Source organism: Myotis lucifugus, unplaced genomic scaffold (assembly GCF_000147115.1).
Source record: "Myotis lucifugus unplaced genomic scaffold, Myoluc2.0 scaffold_4, whole genome shotgun sequence".
Lineage (NCBI taxonomy): Eukaryota > Metazoa > Chordata > Mammalia > Chiroptera > Vespertilionidae > Myotis > Myotis lucifugus.
In genome coordinates, this window is record NW_005871052.1 from 6,867,182 (window position 1) to 6,889,470 (window position 22,289).

A 22,289-nucleotide genomic window follows, 5' to 3' on the forward strand; every position below is an offset into this window, starting at 1 on the left:
TGGAAGGTCTCCTGGTCTAATTAGCATATTTCCCTTTTATTAGTATAGATACCTTTAAATCATAAATACACATATTTTGTTGACCATGTTTTTAAAAATTATTTGTGTGAAGAAGTAATTTTATTAACTGAGTAACCTAATCTAATTTGTCAAACTTGCCCTAGCCAGTTTGGCTCAGTGGATAGAGTGTTGGACTGCAGACTGAAGGGCCCCTGGGTTTGATTCCGGTCAGGATTGCAGGCTCCTCCCCAGTCTTGGCCCTGGTCAGGGCACATGCAGGAGGCAACCAATCAATGTATTTCTGTCTTTCCCTCTTTCTTCCACTCTCTCTAAAAAGCAATGGAAAAATATCATTGGGTGAGGATTAAAAAATAATAGTAGTAATTTTTCAAACTTAATCTAAACCTTTGACTTGATCAGTTTCCCAAATTTATAAATATTATAGTAGCATATAATTTCTGTTATAACATTTCGTATTTTATGATGGGTAGGGAACAAATGTGGATGCTGAGCTATCAGCTTGGCTTACTAGCAAATTAACCCCCGCTTCCAACATATGCCAGAAAGGGTCTCTGATTAAAATTAATTTTATATACATACTAGGGGCCCAGTGCACGAATTCGTGCACCTTGAAAGAAACTGTTGGCCGTGAGGCTACGGTAGGCACAGGAGCAGGTCTCAGCCTATCATCCGTGACCCCGGCTGGCTCCTCCTTCCGCAGCCCTCTGTCTGCCAGCAGCCTGTTCCCACTGCTGCCGCTCCCACGCACTAATGGCACTGGCCCCGCTTGCACCTGCAGAAGGTGCAGAGCAATTGGGGCCGGCGCCAGCAGTGGGTGTGAGCGGCAGTTCAGGAGCTCCTCCTTCTGGAGAAGCCCTCAGGGGCTATCAGGGCCGGCAGCCGCCGCTCGCATCCACTGATGGGGCCAAGCGATCGGGACCGGCGCCAGGCACCGGCAATGGGTGGGAGCGGCGGCTCCGGTGCCAGCTGCGGGTGCAAGCGGGACCGGTGCCGGCAGCAGGTGTGAGAGGTGGCTGTCAGCCCTGATCTGCCCTCAGGAACAGGGGGAGGTGTAGAAGCCCTGAGGGGCGATTGGGGCCAGCAACCGCCGCTTGCACCTGCTGACGGCACCAAGCGATTGGGGCTGATGCTGGGCATCGCCAGCGGGTGCGAGTGGGGCCAGTGCCAGCAGCAGGTGCAATCGCCAGGCAGGACCACGGTGCGCGGGAGCAAAGAATTTTCAGTAACCACCAGAGGCTCTCCCTGATGACAGCGACCGGCGCCCCACCTTGGTCTGGCACCCTCACTCACCTGCTCCACCATCCCGCCGCAGCTGACGCCCGCCATGTTCCGTGCACAACCCCTGGTGGTCAGCACACGTCATATCAACCAGTTGTTTGGTTGTTTCGGTTGTTTGCTGTTTGGTCTATTTGCATATTAGCCTTTTATTATATAGGATATATACATATCATAGTTTTGAGGGGTTACTCTTGAGTAGCTAAACTTGTCTGTATTTATAAGTGTTATAGATTATGACTGTCTGCTGTTAATGTATGTTCTATTTTCTCATGACTCAGTAATTTTCAGAAAACATAATATAAATATAGTATTTGTTTATGGTACAGCAGTTGGAAAAACACATTAAGATAACCTTTAAAATAATGACCATTTTTAATGTTGTCTTGTGTGTCCAGGAGGTAGTTTTTAGCAGTCTCAGGGTCCTTATTTAACTTGATACTGATTTTTAAATTTCATATTTAGAAATAATTATAGAATCACAGGAACTTACAAAGACAGTATAGGCAGCGGTTCTCAACCTGTGGGTCGTGACCCCTTTGGTGTTCAAACGACCCTTTCACAGGGGTCGCCTAAGACCATCCTGCATATCAGATATTTACATTACGATTCATAACAGTAGCAACATTACAGTTATGAAGTAGCAACGAAAATAATGTTATGGTTGGGTCACAACATGAAGAACTGTATTTAAAGGGCCAGAAGGTTGAGAACCACTGGTATAGAGAGTTCCTATGAACCCTTCACCTAATTTTCCCTAATAGTTAACATCTTACATACCTGAATATATCAATGCATGTGTATGTTTATGCATTTTAGCACATATGTAAAAATTCCTATAACCACTACTGCAATCAAGGCACAGAAATATTCCATCACCACTAATTTGTTCTCCATCTTTATAATTTTGTCAAATTGATACTGTTGTAGAAATGATATCATCCTATACGTGATTTTTGGAGATTGGTGTTTTTCACTCGGCATAATGCCCTTTAGTTCAATCCAAGTTGTGTATATCAATAGTTCATTAATTTTTATTACAGAGTAGTATTCCCTGGTAGGGAAGTACCAGTTTGTTTAATACAAATTGTACATCTATTGCAGGGCATTTTAAATTGTTTTCAGGTTTGGCTATTACAAACAAAGCTTCTCTGAACATTATGTACAGGTTTTGTGTGGACCTAAGGCTTCATTTCTCTAGGATAAATGCCCAGGAGTGAAGTTGCTAGGTTGCATGGTAAGTGACTATTTAGTTTTTCTCAGAAGTTGCCAATCTGTTTTCCAGAATGACAGCACCATTTTATATTCCCACCAATAAAGTATGAAAGATCAAGTTTCTCTGCATTCTTACCAGCATTTCATGCAATCACTGTTTTTTCATTTTAGCTGTTTTGATAGGTGTGTAGTGAGTGGTATCTCATCATAGTCTTAATTTGCATTTCCCTGATGGCTGGTTATATTGAACTATCTTCTCATGTGTTTATTTGCCATCTATATATCATCTTTGGTGAAATGTTTCTTCATGTCTTTTGCCCATTTTCCATTTGATTGCTTGGTTTTTTTATTGTTGAGTTGTGAAAATTTTTTATATAATACTAGGGGTCCAATGCACGAATTCGTGCACCTTGAAAGTAACTGTGGGCCATGAGGCTGCAGTGGGTACAGGGGTGGATCTTGGATCATCCTCCGTGACCCCGCCTGGCCCCTCCCACCGCGGCCCCTGTTCCCCTGTCTGCCGGCAGTCCCGCTCCCACTGTCACCACTCCCATGCGCTGATGGCACCGGCCCCACTCGCACCCACTGACAGCGCGGAGTGATTGGGGCTGGCACCGGCAGTGGGTTCGAGTGGGGCTGGCGCCGACAGCAGGTGCAAGTGCCAGGTGGGACCATGGTGCATGGGAGCAAAGAATTTTCAGTAACCACCAGAGGCTCGCCCCGATATCAGCGACCGGTGCCCCGCCTTGATCTGGCTCCCCTGATAACCTCCACCATCCCGCTGTGGCCACCACCTGCCATGTTCTGCGCACACCCCCTGGTGGTCAGCACACATCATAGCAACTGGTTGTACGGTTGTTCGGTTTCGCCTTTTGGTCATAGATGAATCATTGTTAGATATGTGGTTTGCAAATATTTTCTGCCAGTCTATGCTTTGTCTTTTCATGCCCTCACAAGGTCTATCACAGAGAAAACATTTTTAATTTTGATGGAGTCTAGTTTGTCAGTGTTTTTGTTTTTTTAGCATGCTTTTTTTGTGTCAAGGCTAAGAACTCTGACTAAAGCCCTAGGCCCTGAAGATTTTCTGTTATCTTGTAAAAATTTTATAATTTTACATTTTATATTTGTTTGAGGTGCATTTGCATTAATATTTTTAAGATGCAAGATTTAGCTTGTTCATTTTTCTCTGTTTTTTCCTTTTTTAAAAAATGTGGATATCCAATTGCTCTATGACCATTTCTTGAAAACGTTTTCTTTCCTCCACCAAATTGCTTTAAAAAAAAAATCCTCACCTGACGATATTTTTCCATTGATTTTTAGAGAGAGTGGAAGAGAGAGGAAAGACTAAAAGAAATATTGATGTGAGAGAAATACATTGATTGGTTGTCTCCTGCACGTGCCCAATCAGGGCCCTGGCCAGGGAGGAGCCTGCAACCTAGGTAACATGCCCTTGACCAGAATCAAACCCAGACCGTTCAGTCTGCAGGCCGACTCTCTGAGTCTATCCACTGAGCCAAACTGACTAGGACAGTTTCATTTCTTTATATCTGGTTTGTATGCTGTTTGTTTCCTTTTCTAGCCTTATTGCACTGGGTAGACTTCAGTAGTATGTTGAATAGCAGTGATGAGAGTAGAGATCTTTGCCTTCTACTTGATCTTAAGAGAAGAATATTCAGTGTTGCTTAACTAGAATGTTAGCTGTAGATTTATTGTAGATACTTTTTATCAAGCTGAGGAAGTTACCTCTATTCCCTTTTTATTATGAATAGGTGCTAAATTTTGTCAGATCACTTTTGTCTCATCTAATATCATCTATTTTCTTTTGTTAGCTTGTTAGCATGGTATACTACATAGATTGATTTTTAAATATTAAACTTGCCTTAGATCCCTGGCATAAATCCCACATAGTTATGGTAAATAGTTCTTTTTATGTAATACTGGGCAGTATTTGCTAATGTTTTGTTGAAAGATATTTATGAGATACTGGTTTGTAATCATTTGTTTTTGTACAGCCTTTGCCTGATTTTAATATCAGCATAGCGTTGGCCTCATACTATTTTCTGAAGGAGGAGATGTCTAGAATTTGTGTTAATTAATCTTAAATTTTTGGTAGAACTTGCCAGTGAGATTAGAGATTTATTTTTGGGAAAATTTCTAAATTACTAATTGGATTTTCTTAATAATTATAGGAATATTCAAATTATCTATTTTATATTGAATGAGTTGTGGTAGTTTATTATGCTTTTTGAATAATTAGTTCATTTCACCTAAATTACAGATTTATGTATAGAATTATCCACAGCATTCCCGTTTTGTCCTTTTGATGTTTGCAGGGTCTATGATAATAGCCTGTCTCATTCATGGTACTGCTAATTTGTGTATTCTCTTTTGTTAATCTTGCTAGAGGTTTGTCAATTTTATCGATCTTTTCAACAAAGCAGCTTTTGTTTTATTGATTTTTCTCTTTTTAGTTTCATCTCACTTTGATTTTATTTTCTACTCTCTTGAGGTGGAATCTTAGATGACTAATTTTTAAAAATATATCTTTATTGTTGAAAGTATTTCAGATGTCTCCCACTCCCTCCCATTCACTCCCTCCTCCCCACTCCTGTCCGTGCCCCAGGCCTTCACCGCACTGTTGTCTGTGTCCATGGGTTATGCCAATATGCATATAATTTCTTCGGTTAATCTCTTCTCTACCCCTTAGCCCCCGACTTCCCTCTGACTTTCATCAGTCTGTTGCATGCTTCCATGACTCTGGTTCCGTTTTGTTTATCAGTTTAGTTTGTTCGTTAGATTCCACATATAAGTAAGATCATGTGATACTTACCTTTCTCTGACTGACTTATTTCACTTAGCATAATACTCTCCAGATTCTTCCATGCTGTTCCAAAGGGTAAAGATCCTACTTTTTTACAGCTCCACTGTTTAACAGTGCCACTGATTTTTTTATCCATTCATCTGCTGTTGGGCACTTGGACTGTTTCCAGAATTTAGTTATTGTAAATAATGCTGCAATGAATATAAGGGTGCATATATTCTTTCTGATTAGTGTTTTAGGCTTCTTAGGATATATTCCTAGAAGTGGGATCACTAGGTCAAATTCAGTTCTAATTTTAATTTTTAAAAAATTTTATTCTTGAAAGTATTACCCCTCCATTGCCCCCCTCCACTCCACTCCTGACCCCCAGGCCTTCCCCACACTGTTGTTTTTCCATGGCTTTGAATATATGCATATAAGTTCTTGGTTTAATCTCTTCCCATCCCCCAGACCCCTTCTGAAATACATCAGTCTGTTGCATGTTTCAACGTCTCTGGATCTGTTTTGTTCATCAGTTTATTTGAATCACTAGATTCCACATTTAAGTGAGATCATGTGACACTTGTCTTTCTCTGACTGGCTTATTCACTTAGCATAATACTCTCCAGGTCCCTCCATGGTGTCTCAAAGGATAAGTGATCCTTCTTTTTTACAGCCACATAGTATTCCATTGTCTGAATGTACCACAGCGTGTTAATCCACTCAGGCTTTTTAGGGTATATACCTAGCTGTGGAATCACTGGGTCGAATGGTAGTTCCATTTTTAATTTTTTTAGGAATCGCCGCACTGTTTCCATAGTGGTTATACCAGTCTGCATTCCCACAAGCAGTGTACTAGGGTTCCCTTTTCTCCACATCCTCACCAGTGCTTGTTGTTTGTTGATTTATTGATGGCAGCCATTCTGACAGGTGTGAGGTGGTACTTCATTATCATTTTAATTTGCATCTCTCTGATGATTAGTGACATTGAGCATTTTTTCATATGTCTCTTGACCATTTGTATGGCCTCTTTGGAGAAGTCTATTTAGGTCCTCTACCCATTTTTGATTGGACTGTTAGTCTTTTGTTCAGTTTATTTTGGAAATAAACCCCTTATCAGATGTATCATGGCAAATATGTCCCTTTTCATTTTGTTGATGCTTTCTTTTGCTGTGCGGAAACTTTTTAGTTTGATGTAGTCTCATTTGTTTATTTTTTCCTTTGTTTCTCTTGCCTTAGGTGATGTACCAGTGAAAATTCTGCTACATGAGATGTCTTTTTTTTTGAGATGTCTGATATTTTGCTACCTATGTTGTCTTCTAGTATTTTTATGGTTTAAGAAATTATATTTATTTATCTTATCCATTTTGAATTTATTCTTGTGTACGATGGAAGTTGGTGGTCTATTTTATTTTTTTGCATGCACCTGTCCAATATTCCCAGCACCATTTATTGAAGAGACTGTCTTTACTCCATTCTATGCTCTTGCCTCCTTAATCAATTATTAATTGAGCGGAATGGCATGGGTAGATTTCTAGGTTCTCTGTTCTGTTCCATTGATCTATGTGACTTTTCTTGTGCCAGTACCAGGCTGTTTTGATTACAGTGGCTTTATAGAATAATTTGATATCTGGTATTGTGTTCCCTCCAACTTTGTTCTTCTTTCTCAAGATTGCTGTGGCCATTTAGGGTTTTCTTTGGTTCCATATGAATTTTAGGATTAGTTCTAGATCTGTGAAATATGCAGATTGTTATTTAATAGGGATTGCATTGAATCTGTAAATTGCTTTGGGTAGTATGGTTATTTTAATGATGTTGATTCTACCAACCGACGAACATAGTATAATCTTCCACTTGTTTATATCTTCCTTTATCTCTTTTTTCAATGTTCTGTAGTTTCCTGAGTACACGTCTTTTATCTCCTTTATTACATTTATTCCTAAGTATCTTAATTTTTTGTTGCAATGGTAGATGGGATTGTTTTTTAGTTTCTCTTTTGTGAGTTAATTATTAGTGCATAAAAATGCCATCGACCTCTGGGTCTTAATTTTGTATCCTGCTACATTGCCAAATTCATTTATTAAATCCAAAGTTTTTGGTAGAGTGTTTTGGGTTTTCTGCACATATATCATCTGTGAATAACGATAATTTTCCTTGCTTCCTATTTTCCAGATTGGATGCATTTTTTTCCTTCTTGTCTGATTGCTATGGCTAGTACTTCCAGTACTATCCTATATAATCCTATATAATAAAGAGGGAATATGCAAATTGACCAGCACTCTGCCACAAAGATGGCGGCGCCCACAGTGGATGCGGGGTTTCCGTAACACAAGATGGCTGCACCCATAGCAGAGGCTGAGTTCCTGTAATGAGCCTTAACGAGCAATCAGCACGGACCTGAGGCTGCATGCCCCCCGCCCCCATGGGGCTTGACGGGGGACCTCAGGCCGGGCCTCCGCCTTGGCGCCAGGCCAGGGGAACTCAGGCCATGCCCCCCACCCTGGCGCCAGGCCGGGGGACCTCAGGCCGTGCCTCCCACCCTGCAGGGCTTGACAGGGGCCCTGCAGGGTGGGAGGCATAGCCTGAGGTTCCCCAGCCTGGCACTGGGCTGGGGGACCTGAGGCTGCGGCCCCCACCCCAGTGTTGGGCCAGGGGACCTCAGGATGCTCCCCTCGCCCCGGGCTGGGGGACCTCAGGCCATGCCCCTCGCCTAACGGGGCTTGACAGGGGACCTGAGGCTATGCCCCCCACCCGGCAGGGCTTTACGGGGGACCTCAAGGTGCACCCCCTGCCCGGCAGGGCTTGACAAGGGTGGGACTGGCCGGGTCTGGATCTAGTCCAATGGGGGGGGGGGGGGCGATGGGTCTGGGTCTCATGTGATTTTGAGGCACACGTGGGTGTGCGGGGACTTGACTCTGGGTCCCGTGGTGCGCCCTAGACTCTGACAGGAGGAAGATTTTCATATACATTTTACTAATTTTCTTTTATCTCTAACACTTCTATTATAGAAAAAGGGCAAATAGCAATATTAAAATATTTCCTCTAATTAATCCCCTTTTAATGTGCACGAATTTTGTGCACCGGGCCACTAGTGTTTAATAAGAGCGGTGAAAGTGGACATCCATTTCTTGTTCCTGTTCATAGGGGAAATGGTTTTAGTTTTTACCCATTGAGTATGATGTTGGCTGTAGGTTTGTCATATATGGCCTTTATTATCTTGATCCCTCTAGTCCACTTTGTGGAGATTTTTTTATCAAAAGAGTGTTGGGTTTGTAAATAGTTTTCTGTATCTATTGATATGATCATGTGATTTTTGTCTCTAATTTGTTTATGTGATATATCACATTTATTTATTTGTGAATATTGTACAGCCTTGCATCCCTAGAATAAATCTTTTTTTTAAAATATATTTTATTGATTTTTTACAGAGAGGAAGGGAGAGAGATAGGGAGCCAGAAACACCTATCAGCTGCCTCCTGCACATCTCCCACTGGGGATGTGCCCGCAACCCAGGCACATGCCCCTGACCAGAATCGAACCTGGGACCCCCCAGTCCGCAGGCCGATGCTTTATCCACTGAGCCAAACCGGTTTCGGCCCTAGAATAAATCTTATTTGGTTATGGTGTATGATCTTTTAAATATATTGCTGGTTCTGATTTGCTAATATTTTGTTAAGGATTTCGGCATGTAAGTTCATCAGGAATCTTGACCTGTAATTCTCTTTCTTTGTAGTGCCTTTATTTGATTTTGGAATTAGGGTAATGCTGGCCTCATAAAAAGAGATTGAAAGTAGTCCTTCCTCTGAGATATTTTGGAATAGTTTGAGGAGGATAGGTGTTAATTCTTCTTTGCATGTTTCCTAATACTCTCCTGTGAAGCCATCGGGACCTCGCATTTTATTTGCTGGGAGATTTTTTATTAGTGCTTCAATTTCATCAGTTGTTATTGACCTATTCAGATTTTCTGATGATTTGTTATTCAGTTTTGGAAGATTATATTATTACTAGTGGCCCGGTGCATGAAATTCGTGCATGGGGGGAGGTGTGTCCCTCAGCCCAGCCTACTCCCTCTCCAATCTGGGACCCCTCGAAGGATGTCCTACTGCCGATTTACAGGGATCAGGCCTAAACCTGCAGGCAGACATCCCTCTCACAATCTGGGACTGCTGGCTCCTAAACAATCACCTGCCTGCCTGATTGCCCCTAACCACTCCCCCTGCTGGCCTGCTCACTCCAAACTGCCCCCCCCGCAGTCCTGATCACCCCCATCTGACCCCCACTGATGTCCTGCTCACCCCCAACTGCCCCCCCGCCGCCGGCTTGATCACCAACAAAGCCCCCCAGCCTGATCACCCACAACTGCCCTCCCCTCTTGGCCTCTAACCGCCTCTACCTCGACCCCACTACCATGGCTTTGTCCAGAATAATGTCTGGAAGGTCTCCCAGTCTAATTAGCATATTACCGTTTTATTAGTATAGAGGCCTGGTGCATGGGTGGGGGCCGGCTGGTTTGCCCTGAAGGGTGTCCCGGATCAGGGTAGGGGGTTCCCTTGGAGTGTGGGGTGGCCTGGGTGAGGGGCCTGTGGTGGTTGGAAGCCAGCCACACCCCCATGGGGTGAGGGTCCCCGCTGGAGGGCTGTGGACACCTGGGTGAGGGGCTGAGGGCTGTTTTCAAGCAGGCCACACCCCCTTCAGGGTGGGGGTTCCCGCTGGGGTGCCTGGCCAGCCTGGGTGAGGGGCTGATGGCTGTTTGCAGGCTGACCATGCCCCCCACAGGGTACCCTCAACCCATGGGGGCATGGCCAGCCTGGGTGAGGGGCTGAGGGCTGTTTTCAGGCTGGGCATACCCCCTTCAGGGTGGGGGTCCCCACTGGGGTGTCTGACCAGCCTGGGTAAGGGGCTGATGGCTGTTTTCAGGCTGGCGGCGACCCAAGCTCCCAGCCTCTTTTTTTTTTCTTTTTCTTTTTTTCCAGCGCCTCCTTTAACGGAGGCCAGGGCAGGCTGGAAGCAGGTATCTGGGATTTATTTATCTTCTATAATTGAAACTTTATAGCCTTGAGCAGAGCCCAGAGCTGGCCAGGCAGGCGGGAAACTTGACTTCCTCCATCGCTGGGGGCATCCCAAGCCTCCTGCTCGCTCCAGCTCCGTGGCTGCCACCATCTTAGTTGGGTTAATTTGCATACTCGTTCCTGATTGGCTGGTGGACGTGGCTTCTGGGTATAGCGGAGTGGCGGAGTGATAGTTAATTTGCATGTTTCTCTTTTATTAGTGTAGATAATGAACTATAAGAATAAAAAATTAATAAAACAGATCAACTTACATTTGTATAAAAATACCTAGAGATAATTTTTTTAAAAATAAATCTTTATTGTTCAGATTATTACAGTTGTCCCTCTTTTTTACCCCCATAGCTCCCCTCCCCCGGGTCCCCACCCAACCCCATGCCCCTACCCCCTCAATTGTCCTCATCCATAGGTGTAAGATTTTTGTCCAATCTCTTCCCACACCCTCTTCCCCCCGAGAATTGTCAGTCCACTCCCTTTCTATGCCCCTTATTTTATTATATTCACCAGTTTATTCTGTTCATCAGATTTTTTATTCATTTGATTTTTAGATTCACTTGTTGATATGTTTTGTTGTCACTTTGTTCATAATTTTTATTTTTACCTTTTTCTTCTTCCTCTTCTTAAGGAATACCCGTCAGCATTTCATATAATACTGGTTTGGTGGTGATGAACTCCTTTAGCTTTTTCTTGTCTGTGAAGCTCTTTATCTGACCTTCAATTCTAAATGTTAGCTTTGCTGGGTAGAGTAATCTTGGTTGTAGGTTCTTGATATTCATCACTTTGAATATTTCTTGCCACTCCCCTCTGGCCTGCATAGTTTCTGTTGAGAAATCAGCTGACAGTCGTATGGGTACTCCCTTTTAGGTAACTGACTGTTTTTCTCTTGCTGCTTTTAAGATTCTTTCTTTGTTTTTTTGCCCTTGGCATTTTAATTATGATGTGTCTTGGTGTGGTCCTCTTTGGATTCCTTTTGTTTGAGGTTCTCTGCCTTTCCTGGACTTGTAAGTCTATTTCTTTCACCAGGTAGGGGAAGTTTTCTGTCATTTCTTCAAATAGGTTTTCAGTATCTTGCTCTCTCTCTTCTTCTGGCACGCCCATAATTCGGATGTTGGTATGCTTGAAGTTGTCCCAGAGGCTCCTTACACTATCTTCATACTTTTGGATTCTTTTTTCTTTTTGTTTTTCCCATTGGGTATTTCAAATCTTTGACTTGATTCTTGGGATCTTCTAGTCTGCTGTTGGATCTCTGTACATTATTCTTTATTTCAGTCAGTGTATGCTTGATTTCTGATTGGTCCTTTTTAATATCCTTGAGTGTCTCAATATTATTTCTCAGAGGTTTCTAGAAGATTCTTGAGTAACCTTATAACCTTGGTTTTGAACTCTATATCCAGAAGTTTGCTTTCCTTCATTTCTTTAATTTGTGACATGTTTCTTTGTCTCCGCATTTTGGCTGCTTCACTGTGTTGATAGAGTGGCCTTCTGTGGTAGGTGTCCTAGAGGGCCCAGTGGCTCAGCCTTCCCAGTCACCTGAGGTGGACGCTCTTGGTGCACCCCTTTGTGGGCTGTGTGCACAGTCTTGTTGTAGTTAAGCCTTGATTGTAGTTGGTATCACTGGGAGGAATTGACCTCCAGGCCAATTGGCTGTGAGGACCGGCTGTGTCTACAATGGGAGAACTTCTGTGCTGGAGACACCCTTATGGGGCAGGACTTGCTTCAGTGGGTCTTTGGTTCTCACTGAATCTGCCCCTTGAATGTGTCGCTTATGGATGTGAAGAGCTGTAATCTGTATGGTCTCACACAGACCACTGGGTACACTGGCTCTTGGATCTCCAAGGAGGTGCAAAGTCAGCTGATGCCTGAGACCACCCAGCAGGAGCTACAGAGAGATCTGCAGATTCCTCCTGTTTGTTTGGGGCCTGAAAATGCCCAGATGAGGCCCAGCTATGAAGCAGTGTAGGCTGCTTTTGCAGGGTCTTAGACCTTTTGGAAGCTTTGGAGTTCTCTGACCCAGCTGTAGTTTGTTAGGTTTTAGGTTGCAATATGACAGGCCATTCATATGCAAAAGCCGCTGCGTACAGCTTGGGTGGGGCGGCATCTCAGGAAATCACCAGGGCGGAGCAAACAGCAATGGCTGCCAGTCAGCCCTTCCCCAGAGAGGTCCCCAGGTCTCTGTGTCCCGTGGCACTGTGAAGGAACAATGACCGTTTCAAGCACCTTGTGTTCTGACCAGATGCCAGACAGTCCAGTTTCTCCTCTTATGAGTCTGGGTCCCCAGAGTCTCACCCGGAACTGGAATTCAGAGCAATCGGGAGCTTGTATCTCCTTCCCGATTGAAAAAAATTAACAGTGCACCCAGTTGCCAGCCTGTTTCGCACATGCCTCTGTACCTCTGCACTTCCGCACCTCCGTACCTCCTACTGACACAACGCGATTTTTTCTTTGCTTCTAGTTGTATAACTTCCACTCAACCAGCTTTCCTGTGGTTCTGGATGATATTTGTTTTGTCTTTTAGTTGGAGTTTTGATGTGGTTGTGAGAGGCGGCAAGTACAGTTGCTTACCTATGCCGCAATCTTGGTTGTCTTCTAGAGATAAATTTAATCTATAAGGTTAAAAGTCATTACTTGGAATAATATAACACAGTAACGTAGACAATTGAAGAAGGTACAAAGAAATGGAAGCATGTATCCTGCTCATGGATCGGAAGAGTTAACATTGTTAAAATATCCATACTACCCAAAGCAGTCTATAGATTCCAGGAAATCCCTCTAAAAACAACAATGTCATTTTTCACAGGAGTAGAACAAATAATCCTAACATTTGGAACCACAAAAGACCCTGAATAGCCATGGCAATCTTGAGAAATAAGAACAAGGTTGAAGGTATTTCGCTTTTTGATATCAAACTATACTATAAGGGTATAATAATCAAAACTGCATGGCAATGGCATAAAACACACATAGATCAATGGAACAGAATTGAGAGCCCAAAAATAAACCCATGCCTGTGTGGTTGATTTATATATGACAAAGGAAGTAAGAACATACAATGAGGCAAAGGCTGTCTATTCAATAATTAGTGTTGGGAAAGTTGAAAGAGATACATTTTAAAAAATGAAACTAGACCACTTTCTTGCACTATGTACAAAAACAAACTCAAAATGGATTAAAGTCAAATGTAAAATCCATTACTATTAAACTCCTAGAAGAAAAAATAGGCAGTAAAATCTCTTGCATTTCTCTCAGCAATATATGTTTTTTCTGATGTATTTCATTGGTATGGGAAACAACAACAAAAAAATGGGACTATTTCAAACTAAAAAGTTTTAGACAGCTATGGAAACCATGATCAAAACAAAATATCAGCCTAATGAATGAGAGTATATATTTTCCAATGTTATATTTATAAGGGGTTAATATTCAAAATTTATAAACTCATTCAACTCAAAAACAAAAAATAAGCAATCCAGTTAAAAAATGGGCAGAGTACCTGAATAGACATCTCTCCAAAGAAGACATACAGATTGCCAATAGACGTGAAAAATGCTCAACATCACTAATCATCAGAGAAATGCCAATTCAAAGCACAATGAGATACCATCTCACATCTGTCAGGATGGCTATCATCATTAAATCAATAAACAAGTGCTGACAAGGATGTGGAATAAAGGGAGTCCTTGTGCACTATTGGTGGCAATGCAGATTGGTGCAGCCACTATGGGAAATAGTATGATGGCTCCTCAAAATAATAAAAATAAAAGTATCTTATGATCTAGCTATTTCACTTTTTTGTATATATCCAAATAAATTTAAAATACTAATTCATAAAGATATATGCACCCCTATGATCATTGCTGTGTTATTTACAATATCCAAGATATAAAAACAAACCAAGTGCCCATCAGTAGATGACTGGATAAAGAAGTGGTACATATTTACTATGGACTATTACTCAGGCATAAAAAAGCAATGACATTTTACTATTTCGCTACATAGATAGCCTTAGAGGGTATTATGCTAAGTGAAATAAGTCAGAGACAAATATCATATGATTTCACTTCTGTGTGGAATCTAAAGAACAAAAGAAAGAAACATATAAAACAAACAGTCATAGATGCAGAAAACCAATTTAAGCCTGGCTAGTATGGCTCAGTGGTTGAATGTCGACCTATGAACCAGGAAGTCATGGTTTGATTCCTGGTCATGGCACATGTCGGGGTTTCAGGCTTCATCCCTGGTGGGGGCCATGCAGAAGGCAGCTGATCAATGATTCTCTCTTGTCATTGATGTTTTTATCTCTCTCTCCCCCTCCATTCCTCTCTGAAATCAACAAAAATGGTTGTTGTTGTGTTTTGTTTTTTTTAAAGAAAACCAATTTAAGGTTGCCAGGTGGAGGGGGGATTGAGAGGCTGGGTGAAAAAGAGGAAGGGATTAAGAAGTGCAAACTGGTATTACACAGTACTCATGGGTATGTAAAGTATACCATAGGGAATATAGTCAATAATATTGTAATATTGTATATGATGTCAAGTAAAGTACTAGAATTATTAGGAGGGCCACTTCGCAAATTATATAATTGCCTAACCACTATGCTGTATTGCTAAAACTAATATAAAATAATATTGAATGCCAGTTGTAATTGAAAAATAAAATAAAAACAAATGGTATTGAAACAATTGGTTATTAACAGGCTGAAAATGAACCTTGACCCTAAGCCTCGCCCTAAAATGAAGTGCAAATGGATCATAAATGTAAATGTAAAACATTATACCTGTTAAGAAAATTGAAGAAAACCTCAGGAAGTAAGGTTAGGCAAATTGTTTTTAATCATGGAACCAAAGGCTTGTAAGTCATTAAAGAATCCTATATAACAAAAGAGAAACATGCAAATTAACCTTCACTCCGCTATACCCACCAGCCAATCAGAGCGACTATGCAAATTAACCCAACACAGATGGCGGTTAATTTGCATATGCAGGTGCGGAGCAAAGACTGAAGATGGCGGCTGTCACGGAACTGGAGCGAGCAGGAGGCTTGGGTTGCTCCCGGTGACGGAGGAAGCCAAGCTTCCCGCTGGCCTTGGACTCCGCTTCAAGAGTGGCTGGGGGCCTGGGTCACGGGGGGGAGAAGCCAAGCCTCGCTGCTGCAGCCGGACCAAAGGCCTGGGTCCTGGATGCCGGAGGAAAACCGGTGCCGGAGCCAGGGGAAGGAAGGCCTTTTTCGTGAATCTTTGTGCAACGGGCCACTAGTAAACCAATAATTGGACAATCAGAATTATAAACTTGTCTGTAAGAAGATGAAAAGACAAGCCACATACTTGGAGAAAATATTTACAAGTAGCTTATCTAACAAAGGACTCATGAAAATTCTCTAAATGTAATAGTAAAAAATATCATTATTCCGTTTGAAAAGGCCAAGGACTTAAACTGACAATTCACTGAAGAGGATCTATGCATGGCAAATAACCACGTGAAAAAATATTCAGTATCACCAGGCAATAGGGAAATAGAAATTACCAACAAGGAGATACTGCTTTATATCTATTTGAATAATTGAAATATAAAATAGTGACAATACCAAATGCTGGCAAGGATGCAGAGAAAATGGGTATCTTTTTCAGTGCTGTTGAGAATGTGAAATGGCACAACCACTCTCCTGTAAAACAACTTAATAGTTTTTAAAAAAAAACACAAATATTTGTTTATCATGCAACCCTGCAAACACACTCTTAAATATTTATGCCAGAGAATTGAAAACTTATTTCACATAGAAACCAATCATAGGTATTCATAGCATCTTTATTTGTGATTGCCAAAAACTGGAAACAAACCAGATAACCTTTAATATGTGAATAGATAAATAAATGATAGTATATCTGTATAATGTAATACTCTCAGCAATAAAAAGGAATGAACTATTGATATTGATCCAGTCAACAGTTTGGATGAGTCTGATGGGCGTTATGCTGAAAGAAAAATGCCAATCTTCAGAGGTTACATACTGTATGATTCCATTCATGTGGCCTTGATGTACAAAATTATATGATAGAGAATAGATTAGGGGTTGTCAGGTATTAGGGTTAAGGGTAGGTTATACATACTAAGGGTCACACAAAGGAGGTTTTGTGTGTGTGTGTGTGTGGTGATGGAACAATTCTGTATCCTGCTTGTGGTCATGGTTACATGGTTCTGCATACATGGTAAAGTTTCTCAGAACTGTACACCAAACAAAAAAGTACATATAAAAACTTGTGAAAGTTAAATCAGCTCTGTACCTGAGTTCATAGTATTTTTTAAATGTTTTTTTAAGTATATTTTATTGATTTTTTACAGAGAGGAAGGGAAAGGGATAGAGAGCTATAAACATCGATGAGAGAGAAACATCGATCAGCTGCCTCCTGCACACCCCCCACTGGGGATGTGCCCGCAATCAAGGTACATGCCCTTGACCGGAATTGAACCTGGGACCTTTCAGTCCGCAGGCCGACGCTCTATCCGCTGAGCCAAACCGGTTACAGCCTGAGTTCATAGTATTATACCAATGTCAATTTCCTGGTTTTCACAGTGTACTATAGTTATGTAAATTATTACCTTTGGGGAAAGCTGTATCAAGGGTACTCGGGAACTGTCTGTATTCATGTTGCACATTCGTGTGACCCTTAAACTGTTTTCTAAAGGTTATAATAAAAAACAATACCATTAATTGTCAAGGATCTGGAACAACTGGAACTCTCATACAATGCTGGCGGGAATGTAAATTGGAATAAGCAGTTTGAAGAACTATTTGTTCAGCTTTGACAGAACCATACACATACCCTATGATCTAACAATTCTACTTTTAAGTATATGCCTAACAAAATACATGTTTTTAACAATCCTATATAATAAAAGGGTAACAGCAGAAGGACTGGGAATGACTGATCACTATGACATACACTGACCACCAGGAGGCAGACACTCAATGCAGGAGCTGCCCCCTGGTGGTCAGTGCGCTCCCACAGGGGGAGCTCTGCTCAGCCACAAGCCAGGCTGACGGCTGCCAGTACAGAGGTGGTGGTGGGAGCCTCTCCCGCCTCCTCAGCAGCGCTAAGGATGTCCGACTGCAGCTTAGGCCTGCTCCCCGCTGGCAAGTGGACATCCCCCAAGGGCTCCCGGGCTGCCAGAGGGATGTCTGACTGCCAGCTTAGGCCCAATCCCCGGGGAGCGGGCCTAAGCCAGTAGGTGGTCATCCCCTGAGGGGTCCCAGACTGTGAGAGAGCACAGGCCCGGCTGAGGGACCCCCGAGTGCACAAATTTTTGTGCACCAGGCCTCTAGTAGACCTATAAAGCAGCACTATTCAAACAGTGGTTCATATTTTCATTGTTTTTGTTTTTAGTGTATATTTTTTTCGGTGTATACTTTAATACTGATGTTTAGTATTTTTTTAATCTAAAAATATCCTGGTTAGTTTATCTCAGTGTAGACTTACATATTCCAGCCTGAATAATATTGAAGGTTAAATAGTTGTAAAATAATTCTTAATAACAGTTCAGTCACTTGTCTGTGGTTCTTTTTGCTTTTTGTTTTTTTCCTTTTGGGGGCAAAATTAAGCAATTTTGCTTCCCACTCGTATACTTTGACTTATTTAAAAATTAAATTTATTGGGGCGACATTGGTCAACATGAACATACAGGTTTCAGGTGTGGGTTTCTGTTACAAGATCTGTATATTGCACCATATGCCCACCACGCAAAGTCAAATCTTCTCCATATATTAAGACCCCCTACTTCCCCCACCTCTTTTCCTCTGGCAGCCACCACACTGCTGTTTGTGTTCACGAGTTTCAGTGTTATATCCCACATATGAGTGAAATAATGTGCTTCTTATTCTGATTTATTTCACTTAGCAAAATGTTTTCAAAGGTCCATCCATGTTGTTGCACATGGCGCTATTTCATCCTGTCTTATGGCTGAGTAGTATTCCATTGTGTATATGTACCACATCTTCTTTATCCAGTCCTCTGTTGCAGGACACTGGCTATTTCCATGTCTTGGCCACCATGAATAATGCTGCAGTGAATATAGGGGTGCATATATCTTTGTGAATACATGAGGTTTTGGGGTATATACCCAGGAGAGGAATTGTTGAGTGATATGGTAGCTCTATTCTCAATTTTTTGAGGAATCACCAGACTGCTTTCCATAGTGGTTATACCAGTCTATATTCCCACTAGCAATGAATGAGGGTTTCCTTTTTTCTACCTCTCTAACTCTTCTTATTGCTTGTCTTGTTGATATGGTCAGTCTAGCAGGTATGAGGTGGTATCTCATTGTAATTTTGATTTGCAATTTCCTAATTGCCAGTGAGGTTGAACATCTTCTCATATATTGTTGGCTGTTCGTATGTCTTCTTGGGAGAGGTGTATTTTCAGGTCCTCTGCCCACTTTTTGATTGGGTTGTTTGTTTGTTTGGTATTGAGTTTTATGAGTTCTTTATGTATTTTGGAAATTAAACCTTTGCCAGAGCTACTGTTTGTAAATATCATCTCCCATCTGGTTGGCTGCCTCCTTGTTTGGTTGTCCGTTTCTGTTGCTGTGCAGCAGCCTTTTAGTTTGATATTGCCCCATTTATTTATTTTTGCCTTTACTTCCCTTGCCTTTGGGGTCAAGTTCTTAAAATGTTCTGTATGACCAAGGTCCATAAGTTTGGTACCTATGCTTTCTTCTGTGTAACTTACTGTTTCAGGTCTTATATTTAGGTCTTTGATTTACTTTGAATTAATTTTTGTAAATGGGGATAAACTGTAATTCTACTTGTATGCTTTCAAAATAAAATATAAATAAATACATCTAATGTTGTAAATTAGACTGCATTACAATTGTTTATATGTCTGGTGTCTTGTAGTTGGTGGTCTTCTGAAGTGCACTGACCAGATATTTTTTCATCTTTTATATTCCCAGTCTAGCTTAGTATTTGGGTTGCATTACAGTGTGATAAGCATTCTTATTAAACCCATGCAACTCTTCATTAGTAGATTCATACCAAAGAGCTTTGAAGTTTTCTACAAAGTTTCCTTTTTTGTGTGTGTTTTTTGTTTTGTTGTTGTTGTTGTTATTGTGTGTGTGTGTGTGTGTGTGTGTGTGTGTGTGTGTGTTTAACCTACATAGTTTGTACTTTTCTATGTGCTTGGTCCTTTTGCTGGTGTGGAATAGATGTAAATAAGTGGAGTAATTTGGGGGCAGCATTTGCCCTTAAACCTTATATATGTCCATTAATTAAAGAAAACACAGTTTGTTCTCTGTAATGAGTGTGTATTATTACAGAAGTATAAAGAAAATAAATATCGTAATCCTAGTGACCAGGGATAACCACTGTTAATATTGTATGTATGTTTTGTCTTTGTTTTGTTTTTTAATATATTGTTATTGGTTTTAGAGAGGAACAGAGAAGGAGAGAGAGATGGAAATATCAATGATGAGAGAGAATCATTGATTGGCTGCCTCCTACATGCCCCCTACTGGAGATTGAGCCGATACCTGGGCATGTGCCCTGACCGGGAATTGAACTGTGACCTCCTGGTTCATAGGTCGATGCTCAATCACTGATCCATGCTGGTCAGGCTATATGTTTTGTTTTTAACGAGTTTCTGTTATGTAAGGTTCTATATCCTGTTTTTATCATATACCATAATGTCGCAGATTTTTAATGGAAATTTAAACCATTGAAGAGCCAAAATATAATTTAGTCCTCTGTATTATAGATATTTTTCGTTTTCAACTTTATGGTCTTATAAGACTTGGTGTATAAAGGCATTTTATGGAGATTGTTGAACGTTTATTATATTCCAGGGGTTTTCTCACTCTAAATTGCCAACAGTAAACAAATTATGTAGTCATCCAATAGAATATTATGCAGCTACCAAGCATAATGTTTACCAAGAAATTTGAAGGAGTGCACATAGTTCCTTGAGCAACCCTTTTCTACCCATGATTTCTATTCCTTGCAGGTAACCAATATCGACTCTTGGCAATTCTTCTGGTATTTACTCACATATGTCCTTTCTACAATCTCTTGTGGGAATTTACCCACACGTGCACACACATTTTTCCTCAATTATTTTCTTAGTATATATTTTTCATAGTATTTACCTAAATCAATTTGGAGTGTTTCGTTTATTGTGAGTATGTAAATATTCACACTGAAGCTATTTGAAATATTGTGATTACTTTTCCTTTTTTGTATATCTGTTTATTTTTGTTGAATAGTTTATTTTTACCACTTCCTCAGTTTCTATGAACCTATCACTCATTCCCAAATTCTCCTACAGAAATATAAATTCTTGTGTTCTGACACAGCAGGTAATCTAACAGTTTCTTTTTTTTTTTCCTTAAACGCATTCTTGGAGCTTTCTGTCTTCTTGGTCCTATTTTAGCTTCCTTGGTATCTTGCATCTATCTAATTTCCCTACCTTCATTATGCTGTATTGTAATTTCATATAAGGTACCCCTAATACACTCAGTTCATGGGGCACTTTCCTTCATTTAGATGTATTTAATGCTAATAGGAGTACTGAACATAATATGGACTGTTGAGTTATACTTAAATTTTCTACATTTACTCAAAAATCTGCAAATACCTTGAATACATTATTAACATGTGATTTCCATATTTATCTTTATTCCTAATTCAGACTATTTTATTTTCCAGCATTAAGATTCTTCCTGGGCATATAAAGCTTCAATCTAATTCTTTAGACATGTCTTGTTTAATTCAGTAAGTGAGAAATGAATTCTCTGAACTCGTGATTGTTCAGTAAACTGCCTTAGGATTAAAAAGCCATAGCATAATTAAAATTTCTGTGAAACACTCATTACTAAAGCATTCATTCTGTATTTTCATTTTCAGAGGACGATTGTTTTATTATTTCCACCAAAGCAGGATCTCTTGGCATTAACCTGGTAGCTGCTAATCGAGTGATTATATTTGATGCTTCTTGGAATCCATCATATGATATCCAGAGTATATTCAGAGTTTATCGCTTTGGACAAACTAAACCTGTATATGTATATAGGTTCTTAGCTCAGGTAAGTTCATAATTTATATTCTTATTCTTTTTTTCTTATTGTAATGTTGGGTGAAACAATATTTTTGGAATGCAGAACATATATGTATTAGAGAGGCAAACAAAGTTGAAAACATCATTCCTATACATCTTTGGCTGATCCCTTCACCTTCTTTCATCCAGTCGCCCCCCACATCTCTCCCCATAGCATTTTCTGGCTAGTTCAGGAAAGTTAAACATTTATAGTTCTTTTACTTAGCATACATAGAAAACCCAATAACTAAATCTAAATTGCTTAAAGAAACAAAGGTCAAATGATCATTGTTTTTAGTGGCCACCAGAGTCTCTTAATTTGAGGAATATGGATAAGTAAGAAGACAAAGTTAACTTATGATAATAACAAAGAATATATAATAGTAAAGTAATTGCCTTTAAATAAAAACTAAGGTATTAAAAACAGATACTGAATTTGAAGAAAAATAGTAAAATCAAAGAGGTGGGTGCAGTTCAGAGTAATACAGGTTTATAGAATCAAGTTGCTCTTTTAACTGATGCATCTGCTTTGGGAGCAGATGCTACCCTTTCCACCTGCCTAAAAATCTGGGTTTCTCAACCTGAGACTGTTTTTTATTGGTAGGTCCTTGCTTATTTGATGATCTTTAGTACATGATATAATTGGTAAATACATTGTAAACTCCTTTGTATTATTTAAATTAAGAACTCCTTTTTGTTCTAGTTTAGAATGCTAAATATATAATAGAGATGACATTTTAGCTATATTAATTTTCTGTCCTGAAATTACAGAAAGTATGACTTGATATAAAGTCATTTTATAGTGATTACTGAGAGCTTATTATAGTCCATTGAAAAG

At 40.5% G+C, this 22,289-nt stretch overlaps 1 protein-coding gene across 1 annotated transcript in view; it reads left to right on the forward strand.

Moving 5' to 3' along the window:
• Positions 1-22,289, forward strand: part of ATRX (ATRX, chromatin remodeler) — a 265,117-nt gene that overhangs the window by 202,159 nt on the left and 40,669 nt on the right. Inside the window, 2 exon segments of the mRNA XM_006082832.3 lie at positions 21,262-21,271; positions 21,273-21,440. Of these exon segments, the coding sequence (XP_006082894.1) occupies positions 21,262-21,271; positions 21,273-21,440 (178 nt within the window).